This window comes from Anolis carolinensis, chromosome 6 (assembly GCF_035594765.1).
Source record: "Anolis carolinensis isolate JA03-04 chromosome 6, rAnoCar3.1.pri, whole genome shotgun sequence".
Classification (NCBI taxonomy): Eukaryota; Metazoa; Chordata; class Lepidosauria; order Squamata; family Dactyloidae; genus Anolis; species Anolis carolinensis.
The window spans coordinates 6531873-6545743 of NC_085846.1; the positions used below are offsets into that span (position 1 = coordinate 6531873).

The window sequence follows — 13871 nt, forward strand, 5'->3', positions numbered from 1 at the left end:
TCACTCTGGCTTATAGATTCCACCCCGAGTCCCTCTGGGGAGAGAGGGCAGTCTAGAAATAAAGTATTATTATTATTATTATTATTATTATTATTATTATTATTATTATTATTTTATGACACAGCAAACAAGATAGATATGCTGGATTTCGTATCACAAAATCACAAGTCGAACACTTCCCAAGCGTTTAGGACTGTGTGATGTATTTTTGGATGATGCGCGCAGATCCCAGTAGGGTGGCCTTTTGCAGTTGGCAGATCATAATTTTGTCAATGCCTATTGTTTCCAAATGCCGACTGAGATCTTTTGGCATGGTACCCAATGTGCCGATCACCACCGGGACCACCTGCACTGGTTTCTGCCAGAGTCTTTGAAGTTCAATCTTGAGGTCCTGAGAGCGGCTGAGTTTTTCCTGTTGTTTTTCGTCAATTCGACTGTCACCTGGGATGGCAACATCAATGATCCAAACCTTTTTCTTTTCCACAACTGTGATGTCTGGATGTTGTTGTTGTTGTTATTATTATTATTATTATTATTATTATTATTATTATTATTAGATTACCTAGGGTCATCCCATCTGCTGTTGCTCACTTAGAAGAGCCTTGAGATACCACTCTCTTTTGAACTCCACCCAGTTTAGAGAATCCCCCTCATGCCCATTGGCACCATCAGATGACCCTTGTCCAACTTTTGCTTGCCCTTTCTCTGTGACATCACCCCCTCCCTCTCATGTTTTGGTCCTAAAATCTCAAGGAATGAGAGGTGGTTCACCTGGCAACCTGAGCAAGAGAAGTGTGTCCATCATAAACAGATTCTTATCTTTCCTTCTTAAAGCCCTAAATGGTTCAGGTCCAGCCTATTTGCATGACCACGTCTCCCCTTATGAACTTACTCGGACCTTAAGGCCTGCCAGGGAGGCCCGCCTCATGGTCCCACGACCATCACAGGTGAGGTTGGTGGGGATGAGGGAAAGGACCTTCTCCGTTGTGCCCCCCCCCCCCCGGCTCAAGAACACTCTTCCCAAAGTGATCAAATCGGCCCCCACTTCAATGACTTTTAGAAAACGACTAAAAACATGGATGTGGAAGCAGGCCTTTGATAATAGTTGACTATAACTTAAGTGATTGAGGTTCTCAATTGATTCCAGTGCCAACTGGATTTTAATTTGTTATTAATAGGAGCTGGGTTTTTTTGCCTCTTGTGTATACTATGTTATATTCCAGCACACAATTTTATACTTATTGTGGTGTTTTGACATTATAATTTAATATGTTTATGGTTGCTTTTATTTTTGTACTATGATGTGTTGATTTGTGTTGCTTTGGTTGCTGATTATTACTTTGTACTGTATATTATATTTTTGTTGTAAGCTGGCCCAAGTCCCTTTTGGAAGAGGGTGCGGGATATAAATAAATAAATAATAATTATTATTATTCTATCTAGGGGATGAAATACCTACACCATCACGACTTTCCACACGGGCGGCTGAAGTCTCGGAACTGTGTGGTGGACGGACGCTTTGTCCTCAAAGTCACGGATCATGGCTACAATGAGCTGCTGGAGGCCCAGAAGATACCACGAGCCCCAGTGAAAGCTGAAGGTTAGCAGCAAAATCAGGAAATGAGAAGAACATGTGCTGATAAAATGCATGGGTCATATCACAGGGCGTGGTAGACAAGAAGGTGTCAAAAATGCTTCCTGATGGGAACATTAGGCAGTGCAACATATTTTCTGATTGGGTGGTACTTCTTCTGTCCAAAAGCAAGGTCATGCAATGCAGATAAGCCACAAGCAGACCCTTGACCAAATCTGGCCAGAAGTAACCAAAATGCTAAACAGGGTGCATATAAGAGATGAGAATTGTGTGGCTTTCCAGACTGTTGGATTACATATCCCAACAGGAAGAAATGGTGAAGTAAGGCTGGAGAACCATACAATTCTAACTTTTCAAGCAAACCTGGGGTCCTTAGATGTTTTTGGCCTTCAATTCCCAGAAATCCTAACAGCTGATAAACTGGCTGGGATTTCTGGGAAGTGTAGGCCAAAAACATCTGGGGACCCTAGGTTGAGAACCACTGGGCTAGAGACTGTTAGAACAATACAGAACTTAAGTAAACAATTAATTTTGTTTTCAATGCAGCCAGGTTTTAGAAAGAAATATATCGAGTCCTCTTATCCAGGGACTCAATATTCAGTTGAATCTTTGGATAAGAGGACTCGATATATTCCTTTCTAAAACCTGGCTAACAGTTCTAACATTCTCTAACCCAGTGGCTCTCAATCTGGGGTCCCCAGATGGTGTAGTGGGTTAAAGCCTTGTGACTTGAAGGTTGGGTTGCTGACCTGAAGGCTGCCAGGTTCAAATCCAACTCAGGGAGAGTGCGGATGAGCTCCCTCTATCAGCTCCAGCTCCAAGCCTCCCACAAGGATGGTAAAAACATCAAAACATACAGACATCCCCTGAGCAATGTCCTTGCAGACGGCCAATTCTCTCACACCAGAAGCAACTTGCAGTTTCTCAAGTCGCTCCTGACACGAAAAAATATATTCAGTTTCATATACCCAAACTCAAAAATAAATTCCCCCATGGTTGTGGGCCTCCCTAGGTCCTCCAGCACTATACTATGATATTAGCCCAACTATAATTGAAAAATGCAGTTTGTTATTATCTGCAGTTTCAAGTCTTGGGGGGGCGGATGGGGGGGGGGGTTCTTGGAATGAATCTCCCAAGGATACAGATGTCATATAATAAATCATATTGGCAATGGCTGAGTAAGAGTAGAATGTGGACATGGCCCTCCCTGAGCTCAGTGTCTAGTTGACTCCTGCATTTGACACTGAAGGGGAAACTGTTCCAAAGGGGAAGACCAATGAGGCCATCTAGGGAGCTAAGGAGAATGGACATAGATTGGAGAACAAGAAGCACACAGGGCCATGGAAAGCTGTGAAGGATTAGTTTGGGAAGGGAATAGAAGGGAAGAAAGAAGTTGATAGTTCTCTTGCTTTTTCAATTCCCATTCCAGACAGGTTCTGGACAGCACCAGAACTGTTGCGAGATCCATCGCTGGACCGAAAAGGCACCTTCAAAGGAGATGTCTACAGTATCTCCATAATCATGCAGGAAGTCATATGCCGTGCGCCTCCCTACTGCATGCTAGATATGAGTCCCGAAGGTACGGAGAAGGCAGAAAAGAATCAGGTGGCAGCAGTACATGTCAGCTTCCATATATAGGATTCCTATCTATGCACTCTTCATGACTCCTCTCACATTAATTGGAACAGTGAATAAGGTAGAAACAATAGGCCTTCTATGCATGTCCTTGGACAATTTATCCCCCATCCCCATGTGAAGCACAGTCTAATAGCTTCAGTGCTGCCTATACTAGCCAGTAGCAGCTTTACATAAAAAAATCTTTCTCAGCCATGCCTTGAGATGTGCAGATGGAATCTTTGGTGTCCTCTTATCAAACATTATGCTCTTTCACATTTATGGCTCCAATGTGCCCTGAGCAACATGGTAGAGATATAAAGGATGTTCACGATGTTTGTCATAGCTCTTCAGAAAGAGTATTGAGACAATCCATTGAAAAAGTGTTCAATTGCTGGGATATTTTTTCTCATTTTGAAAACAGCTACCCACCCTCCCGCCCAATCTGAACAATATTCCTAGGTTCAAGACAAGAGAACAATTTTGCTCAAAAAACAATGCATTTTTGGTTCTAGTTGCACACTTGAAATTCTTGATTCTGTCACGCAAGGACAAGTAAACAAAGATCTACATCTCTAGAAATTGGTATTATTAAACCAGACTTCCATGTTAACAATTCTACATGTTGCCATCTGGTGTTTACCACGGGAGACCCATTCAAGGCCACTTGGACAAATTCCATGCTTCACTCAAGGGGTGCTTTCAGAGAAGAAGACTGTGGTGCAAAATTGACACAATTGCAAGAACTGTGCCAAAAAGCCTTTTCTCAAACTCTAACCCATATACATATCTTGAATGCAGATTGCCCATAGGCCACTGCTTTGGGCTGTAACCCAAATGATATTAGAATGCATTTATTTTAATTACTTTATATGCTGCCTTTCCCTTTGAGTGGCACCCATGGCAGCTTCCACAGATAGTAAACAAAAAGGAAAACAATAATAATAATAATAACTTTATTTTTATACCCCGCCCCATCTCCCCGAAGGGACTCGGGGCGGCTTACATGGGGCCTTGCCCGATAAAACAATCAAATATCAAAACACAGCAATAAAACAGTTATCCAATAAAAACATCAATTACAGTAAAAACAATCGTTAAAATCAACATAAAACATACAATATTAACACTGGAGACTAATTCATAGAACCCAGGCAACGTGCAACATGTGCCGAAATGGGCCGAAATGGGGAAGGTAATTTCACAGTTAAAATGGACAAAGTGCAATATAGCATTGGCAACACCTCAAGAATGGGGCTATTATAAAATGGGCAGATCGATCAGTCCAACACCAGATTAAGTATCAAAGGCCTTTTGAAAGAGCCAGGTTTTTAAGCTCCTACGGAAGGAGAGGAGGGTGGGGGCCTGCCTGATCTCTCTAGGAAGCGAGTTCCAAAGCTGGGGGGCCACGACGGAGAAGGCCCTCTCTCTCGTCCCCACCAACCGTGACTGCGAGGGTGGTGGGAGCGAGAGGAGGGCCTCCCCCGACGAGCGAAGAGAACGTGCGGGTTCGTAGGGGGAGATGCGGTCTCTAAAACAACAACATTTAACAACAATTAAAATCACTTCATAAAACATTTTAAAATCAAAATTAAAAACACCCACAAGGATAAACAAAACATCCTCAATAACACACAAACCTTGTGCTTATACCTTGAGAACCTGGGTTTTATTTGGGATTACTTTAATGGGGAAGGAATTAACTTGCTGGATTTGAACTGAATGGCATAATGAAAGCTGGGTATGGTTCAATTCAGCTGGGTTGACTGTTGCCGTCTTCAGTAAACAAGACTCCTTTTAACCGGTGTGGCATGTAGCTTTTATAAATGAAATATTCTTCTACTTCCTCTTACTGAACCATATCAGGGTGGTACAAAAGATGTCAAAAGAAATCCTGGGTCAATATGCAGTCAAAACATTATCACCTGTACCGATGAGAACACATATTCAATAAACAGTTCACCCAACCTATTCTAAAACATTTGAGGAAACAAATGCACAGCATCTTCAGACGTGTCCCAAGTATCACGTTTTGCTCTTTCACCAAGAATAATAACACATATTTTGGCCTGTGCAGAAGTTGCATCTTTGTGGGGAAGGTCCACAGTCAGAATGCCCCAAAAGAAAAGATTCTCCTTCTTGTTGTCACATAATGAAACATTAAAAGGGGTGACCTCTGATGACATATTTTTATTTCTACCTATTTATTTATATCTGTAAATCAGTGGTTCCCAACAAGTGGTCCGTAGACCATCAGTGGTCTGTAAGAACTAAAATATGGTCCGCGGCCTCACCGTTACTACTACAAATAACACTGCCCAACCAAAACAATGTTTTTTCTTGTTGCCTACTTTTTAAGCCTGTTCCTGAAGTTATTTGGGGTGCTGATTCGGAACAGTGCATTGGATAGACCACATCAGCTCTGGATTATTAAATATGGTTTTCTGTGGGTGAGGAGATGGCGACTACTGGATGGCATATGTTTGGTATCAGAAACTAGAGCTGATGTGGTCTCTCCAATGCAATTTTCTGAATCAGCACCCCAAATAACCAAACCGAATCTAGAGTTGACCAAAAACTCATTCGTAACCCTTTTGGTACTAATGTGGTCCCTGGTCAAAAAAAGATTGGAAAACACTGCTGTGTGGTTGGCCTTAGGTCCCCTTTCACACTGTACAATTATTGCTATGTGTGTATATGTGCCTTAAAGTGGCCTGTAAGAAACATATGGTGAGAGATGTGATTTATATGGGGGTGGTATGCAGTGATAGCGAATAGTGTGAGAGTTTGTAATGTCTCCGATCAGCTGCTTGAAGGAACGTGTTCTCCCATATGAACCTACCTGTGTTTTGTGATCTTTTGGGAAGTCTCTTCTCTGTGCCCCACTATACTCACTGATGCATCTGGTGGGAACACCAGAGATGATGATGATGATGATAAATATATTAGCCATCTCTCCCTGCGGCTCGAGGCAGGATACAACACCATTAAAATAAGAGATCAAACAGTATTAAAAGACATACAACAAGATACACAGAGTTAAATACAAGTTAAAATCCACTGATAAAATGCAGATTATCAGGAGTAGCTGTCCCTCAGAGGTCCCTAAGTGTGTGGGGCAGATTTTACGAGAGAAGACAATCCTGTAGGTAACCTAGACCCAAACCATGTAGGGCTTTAGAGGTCAAAACCGGCACTTTGTACTTTGCCCAGAAACTAATTAGGACCCAGTTGAGTGACTTTAGTTTAGGTGTAATATGCTCACTCCTGGATGTTCCTGTGAACATCCAGGAGATGGTTTTTTTTTTCTGTAGCTGCTCCCAGGCTCTGGAAATCCCTTCCTGCAGAAATTAGACCAGCACCATCCTTATTATCTTTCCACATCCACATTGAAGACTTTTTTCTATTCTGGTGAATCACTGAGATTTACTTTTAGGAGAAATGAAACATATGCAATGAGAATTTTACTTTTTTTTCTGTGCATTTTAATTTTTGTATACTGTCTATTTTTAACTCTCTGGTTAGCTGTTGGAAACCACTACTGGGAACAAGGCAAGACATAAATATTAATACTAATCTTAATATTTTTGGGTAAAGGCAGAGTGAACAATACAGAATTGGATGGAAAGGGACTGGTTTGCAACAAAACTTATACACTGTCTTCTTATCCAAATAGAGATCATCAGTAAAGTGGAGAAGCCACCACCACTTTGCCGGCCTTCCGTTTCTGTAGACCAAGCTCCAGTGGAATGTATTCAACTGATGAAACAGTGTTGGAGTGAGCAGCCTGAAAAAAGGCCCAACTTCAACCAAATATTTGATCAGGTGAGTTGGCTTACAGGCTATCTACATGGGAGCACCAGCGTCTCGCAGGGGAGAAGGACTAATCACTGATATTCCTCCTATTCTTCCTCCAAAGTTTAAGAACATCAATAAAGGCCGAAAGACAAACATCATTGATTCCATGCTACGCATGTTAGAGCAGTACTCCAGCAATTTGGAGGATTTGATCCGGGAGCGAACAGAAGAGTTAGAGGTTGAGAAGCAGAAGACGGACAAGCTGCTAACGCAGATGCTGCCCCCGTGAGTCTTTGGAAGGGACAAGGGAGATGAACCTGGGGAGCTTTCATTCCTCAATTGAGAATTTCCTTTCCTGTTCCTAGGCAGATGTACTAAAGGGACATTCACTTTAGGTTTCTTCTCCTCACTCTTTGATTGCATGGTTACTAAAAAAGAACCAGTATTGTTGTTGGCTTCATCTGAACTGAGCATAGGGAGTTTTGGTAGCAGTACCCTTAGTGTGTGTGTGTGTGTGTGTGTGTGTGTATCTGGAAAGGGAGTGATTCACTTTTTGAAAAATCAGATGGTGGGATGAGAGAGGAGAAAGCAATGTCTGTACTAACATGTCTTTGACTCTGCTGTGCTAAAGTCATTAAGGAGACTTGCTAGCTGGGTCCTTTTCTTCTGCTGTTCTTTCTTCCTCTCTAATGTCTAATTCCTCTTGACATTGGAGAAGGAAAGGAGAAAGGAAGATTATCTGTAGGAGAGAGATAATTTTAAGAAGGGGATAAAAACGCAGCCAGTGGTTCTTCTTTCCTTGTGAGTTTCTCAAAGTCTTACATACTTTCTTTGTCTGTAAAAAGCAACTTTTCAGGATTAGTGCCAGTTTCTTTTTCACTTCTTAAAATAAGTTGCAATCCCCTCCAATGCACTGTTTAACATAAACAATGCTTACGTTCCTAAACCAGAAGTGGACTAACGGCCACTTACAGTTTTAGCTTCTTTCTCCTCACTCCACGGGTATTTTGGGAAGTCTCTGAAGATCCTGAAAACCCTTTTGTGGAAAAGTGGCCCTTGGATCTGCCAAAGTTGACAGCTTCAGGTTTAGGAGCTTTAGAGGGAACTGGGTACTGGAGGAGGTTATTAATTTATGCAGTTCATTGTTTGAGATAATTCAGTGGCCTCAACCATTACCAACAAGAGAAATTGGTTATGATTTACTTTTTAAACAAGTGTTAAAAATGAACATTATCTAGTTGCAACGTTTCACCAACATGTGAAGTTTGGGACATTTCTGTTGATGCTGTGCATTTGGAAGCTTCTTCTGAGGCATGGAAAGCTGCATGATAGCATAACATAAAAGCCTCAGTCATTCACCTGCTGGTGTTTCTGAGCCATCTTGTTTAGCGCAGACCTAAAGAAAAACTGGACTGATATTTCTACTTGTTGCTATTTCTTCAGGTCTGTGGCAGAGGCCCTGAAGACAGGAGCGCCTGTGGAGCCAGAGTATTTTGAAGAGGTGACCTTGTACTTCAGTGACATTGTGGGCTTTACCACCATCTCAGCCATGAGTGAACCCATTGAGGTGGTCGACCTTCTCAACGACCTTTATACCCTCTTTGATGCCATCATCGGTTCCCATGATGTCTACAAGGTGCAGACTTATCAGCCCTGCTGGTCGTTGTTACTGTGGTCAGAAGACTGTGAAAGGGAGAGGACTAGGTGGGCAGTGATGTGAGGGAAGGAAAATTGGATGAGGCTCATCCTTTATCATCAGCAAAGGTTCCTTATCTACTTGATGGACATTGGGATAATGGAAGGCTGAAGAACTTGACTTGCAGATCTTCTTTGCATCTTTCAGTGGGTTTCCTGCAGATATCAGAAGGCCTGGGGTGATTTTTCAGTGCACATCCACTGAACTTCTTAGGTCCTTTGGCAATTTGGAAAGCCCCGGTCCTCACAGAGTTTAGTAGCTTCCTGCAGTCTCAACTCCAGCAGAATTCTTCCCCCTTCCAATATTTCTGGTCAGCTTTCACAGCTTTTGCTTTTACTGACAGGTGGAGACCATTGGTGATGCCTACATGGTAGCCTCAGGACTACCCAAGCGCAATGGGAACCGGCACGCAGGTGAGATCTCCAATATGTCGCTTGACATCCTCAGTGCCGTCGGTACCTTCAAGATGCGTCACATGCCAGAAGTGCCAGTACGGATTCGAATCGGCCTGCACTCAGGTAAACCATGAAGATTATACTGCTGTATGGTGGTGTTAGAAGCCTTCAGCTAAATGTCCCCATGTGTACCATGTGGTTACAATGCTATTTGCTTTTACTCAGTCCCCCAAAAGAAAGTAGCCCCACATGGATGGTATTGGAGTGGTGGGAAGAGCCATTTTGGTCTGGAAACAGAAACAAATATAGCAATTTCTTCAACAGGGCCTTGCGTGGCTGGTGTGGTGGGGCTAACAATGCCACGGTACTGTCTCTTTGGGGACACAGTCAACACAGCCTCACGGATGGAGTCCACAGGCCTGCGTGAGTAGCCCCTGGTCTAGATTGGGGTGGAAATATAAGAGCCTATGTTATGGATAGCAGAATGCAGTTGGCTCAGTTTGGATGGATCTTGGCTGGCCATTCAGAAATACTTTTGTATGAAGCAAGTGGTACATTAGGGTGGGGAAAATACTGGCTGCTTATCTCTCACAGGGCTGTTTTTATGGCTGTAACTAGTGGCAGTAGACCAGGTAGAAAGTTGGAAGGACTTGTTTCTCATTTTGACTGAGAAACAAGTCCTCATTGAAGACCAAGAGTTGAAAACTCTGTTGGAATTCATTTGTTAATTTGTCTTGTGGCTATTTTGTCATATTTTTTCACACATATCCCTCTTTAGAGCAACATGCATGTTTGCTTTTTTATCATAACAGTGAATCTCTAGTGTGGGTTAACCTGAAAACCAGCAATGTTTTGTCAGTATCAAAGCATAGCCAACATGGTTGAGTATGTTTCTGATTTCTCAACTCTGGTCCCTTCAACACTGTTTTTCTGTAAAGGGCTTTAGTACATCATATCCTATGCCTTCCTCACCCAGCTTTTGGTTTCGGAACCCTATGCCAATGTTTACTGGTTTGTGTTATAAACAATACATTGCTACTACAGGGGCTTCTCCACCTCACTGTCCTCTGTTGCTTCAACAGCTTATCGAATCCATGTTAATATGCGCACAGTGGAGATCTTGCATTCGCTCAAAGAGGGCTTCAAACTGGACCTCAGGGGCAAAACAGAGCTGAAGGTAAGTGGGATGTGCAACTTCTTCCAACTTGTCATACCCTATCATCTTCCTTCCCATCTATGTTCCAAGCTCTATCTAGAAGGAGAAGAACATGATCCTAACCATGTGTGGCTCCTGGTGGACCAAGCACATTTGACTCAACTAAGTGGCTGTCAATAAGGATGCTTTTCCTGCTCATGAAATCAACAGGGTAGTTCCAATGGGCATGTGATGCTCAACTTGCATTTTGGAATCAATGCACAAAGCCAAAATGCATCCCATGAGCTGCTTGTGGTACCCCATCCTGGGTCCAGATCCCTCTCCAAACTGAAAATATATTACTCACAGTTAGTCAGTCAAACTCTACGGAGTGTGTTTTGGCCATTTTGCATCATTTTAATGGTTTCTGGGAACTGTTTTTTCCCTCCAAAACTAGAGATAACCAGCTTTGGGTTCCAAATGGAGGGGAAATCCTGACCTCCTCCTCCTCCTGCAAAAGTCTAATTTTTAAAAAGAGCCATCTCTTCCCAGGCCTAAAGGGGCTGGGAATGGTCTAAAGTGTTCAGTCACCCTTTCTGGAATCTTCTGGACAGCTGGCCATTTTAAGCAGTGGGAAGCTGGGGTGGGAAAGTGGATGCAGCCTTCTGAGGACTTGGTGGGCATAGTCTCCCTAGACCCTCAAAGTCACCCATCTCTTCAGTAGAGCATTTGTGATCATCTTCAGGAACCCTCTTGGAGTTGTGCTTTTCATCTCCAATGAATATGTCAATCTCTCTGTTTTCACTCTAGGGAAAAGGCGTTGAAAACACATATTGGCTCATAGGCCGTGAAGGCTTTAACAAGCCCATCCCCACCCCTCCTGATTTGATACCAGGGTAAGACAATGGCAATGGGATATTATCCTGTTTGGGGGCAGGATGGGGATGGAGGATGCATATGGGTGACTGGGGAACATAGTTCTGTCTGTGAGTCTCCACTGTCTCTTCTTCGCTTCCAGTGCAAGCAACCATGGCATCAGTTTGGATGAGATCCCTGCGGAGCGGAGGAAGAAGCTAGAGAAAGCACGTGGACCGACATAGCCAGGGGACCACCATGGAATGCAAAGCCGTTCACGGGAGAGGTGAAAACCCAACTGCCGGGGGCTGGGGATGAAGTGTGTTGGGTGCATCTCCTGGAAGAAGAAGTAGTGGGGTTGATCTGGAGCTCCTCCTTTCACAGCAGAAGGAGAATGGTCGCATGTTTGCCACCCATTTGTCCCTAGCTCCAATATGAAGGTTTTTATGTTAAGCTTAGGTCTACCCTTTTGTTTCTTATTTGCCTATCCAGATTTCAAATCTCCTTTAAAACATCTGGCTTCTATATTATTTATCGTCTGAGATAGTTTATCACCAAGGATGAGGGATTACGTGTAATTGTATTACTGGATGCAAAAAGGCCATTTTCCTTTGTAATCCCCATGCCTCACACCTTACATTTTTGAGGGGCTGGTGAGTTCAGCATTTTTCTTCTTATGTCCTGGCAAGAAACATATTAGTCATTTCTCCATGTTTGAGAACTTTTGGACCCTAAGGTTGTTGTATGTTTTCTGGGCTGTATGGCCATGTTCCAGAAGTATTCTCACCTGACGTTTCCCCCACATCTATGGCAGGCATCCTTAGAGGCTGGGCCCTACTTCACTAGTCTGTTTTTCCCCAAACAGGAAGTGATTGGTAAGACACCTAGTCTTCCTCTGGTCCTCTGAGGTCTCGCGTAGCAACAAGGTGTCCCATCACTCTTAGCAGCTGATCACCCTTGGTTTATCAGATGACTTCCTAAAGAGTGTTCAGTGCTGTAGGCCATAGAAATGAGGCTTAGAGCAGAAATAGGCAGCTGAGTTTAGGACTAAAAACCCCATAAGCGCTTGCATTATATGGCTAATGGTCAGGATTATGGAAATTACAGTCCAAAACATGAAGGTCTCCAGGTTCAAAGTAAAGAGAAGAGGTATGTGGGGTTGTAAACATTTGATATAAGCTAACGTTGTAGGTCTTCTTTCAACAGATCAATTAGCAACCAAGTCTATAGTGTGTGCCTGCCAGTGTTTTCGGACCAACTCGGATGAGGCCTTTCAGAGACAAGGGGAGGCAAACAGGCAGGAGAAACCCTTTGAAAGGAGGATGGTGTTGGTGTTTGAAGGGATCCCAGCCTCCTTTGCCCATGGCCGCCTTGATCTTTAACAAACAACAATTCGGACTCATCCACTCCCTCCTACACCACATGTTTCCCTTGTCTCTTCTTGTCAGTTCTGCCATTTGGGAGAAACTTCAGCTCAACCTAAGATTTTCTCTTTGCTCTTCAAACCAAATAGTGCACGTGCATACTGGGACTTGGTCCAACCTGTGGTTCGCTATTTCAACACCCATCTAAAAGGCTGAGCACAAACTTAAAAATGGAAGTTGATCCCCTCCTTTCACGAGAGACTTTGTTCCATTCTTGCCAAGACTGGTTCTTAGGCTGTGAAGCCACCCAGGAAAAACAAATGCAAATACGACCTCCGAGGTGGCTTTCTCCAGAGAAGTTTGGGCTCCAGTGTTGACTGCCATGTTTTTGTGACAATGGATAGTAAACCCACTCCATGCAGAGAGTCTAGATCAGGCATGGGCAAACTTGGGTCCTCCAGGTGTTTTGGACTTCAACTCCCAGAATTCCTAACAGCCTCAGGCCCCTTCCTTTTCCCCCTCAGCCGCTTAAGCGGCTGAGGGGGAAAAGGAAGGGGCCTGAGGCTGTTAGGAATTCTGGGAGTTGAAGTCCAAAACACCTGGAAGACCCAAGTTTGCCCATGCCTGATCTAGATGACTCTCTCTCTCTGTATATATATTTATGAAAACATTTGCCCAGAATTTGTCCATAGTTAAAATAAGGTGATTTTCCTACAATGGTGAGCTAGCCCAACACATATGATCCAGGCATGTATAATAAGTGTATATAAGATAATATGTCTCTAAAGGTTTGGTTGCTATTTGTCGCCAGCCAGAAAGTATTTTTCTTAAAGGGGACGTGGGTGATAAACGTCACCCGCTATTTCCTCATCGGGCATGGAGTAGCCAGAATTCGTCTATCATTTTCATAGACTTGTGTACAAATCAAACTTTTTATTTCTTTATCCTTCTTATTTATCAAGTATCAGGCTATTTTATTTACTTATAAATATTTATATTTTTTGCAATGCTGTTTCCCCCCCTCTTGGATGGGCAGGCAGGGAAGCCGTAGCTTCTGTGAGTGGGAAAGGGATAGGTAAGGGGTAAATAAATGTATATACGCATCATTGTGAAATTTTACTCTGTATCATGTCAGGATTCTGCTGAGTACTTTTGCAGCTGGTCCAACGGTGACTTTATGCAACTGTATTATTAAAGGACCAAGCTAGAGCCTCTAAACTGTGTGTGCGGAGTGTCCTTTTTCCTAAACATCCTCTTCGGTTGTATCATTTGTCCTCTCAGCTGTGAAAAGCTACCAAACTAGAACCAAAGGAGCTATCCAGTGCTGAAGCCTAGCTCCCTTTTAAGTCTGGGCTAACATGCAGATGAGGTCTTCTTCCTGCTATACAAATCTCACACAATCCAATTTCTAGGTGTTGTC

General features: G+C 43.2%; 1 protein-coding gene across 2 annotated transcripts in view; it reads left to right on the forward strand.

Annotated features, from left to right (window-relative positions):
• The window catches only part of gucy2d (guanylate cyclase 2D, retinal), a 40295-nt gene extending 26626 nt beyond the window's left edge, over nucleotides 1-13669 (forward strand). For both annotated transcript variants that reach the window (XM_062957044.1, XM_062957045.1), the window contains 11 exons: nucleotides 1444-1600; nucleotides 3024-3173; nucleotides 6885-7033; nucleotides 7128-7291; nucleotides 8450-8642; nucleotides 9046-9220; nucleotides 9422-9520; nucleotides 10180-10274; nucleotides 11043-11128; nucleotides 11251-11373; nucleotides 12294-13669. In XM_062957044.1, the coding sequence (XP_062813114.1) occupies nucleotides 1444-1600; nucleotides 3024-3173; nucleotides 6885-7033; nucleotides 7128-7291; nucleotides 8450-8642; nucleotides 9046-9220; nucleotides 9422-9520; nucleotides 10180-10274; nucleotides 11043-11128; nucleotides 11251-11332 (1350 nt within the window). In that variant the 3' untranslated portion in view covers nucleotides 11333-11373; nucleotides 12294-13669. The remainder of the gene's footprint in view (nucleotides 1-1443; nucleotides 1601-3023; nucleotides 3174-6884; nucleotides 7034-7127; nucleotides 7292-8449; nucleotides 8643-9045; nucleotides 9221-9421; nucleotides 9521-10179; nucleotides 10275-11042; nucleotides 11129-11250; nucleotides 11374-12293) is intronic.
• The last annotated feature ends 202 nt before the right edge of the window (nucleotides 13670-13871 follow it).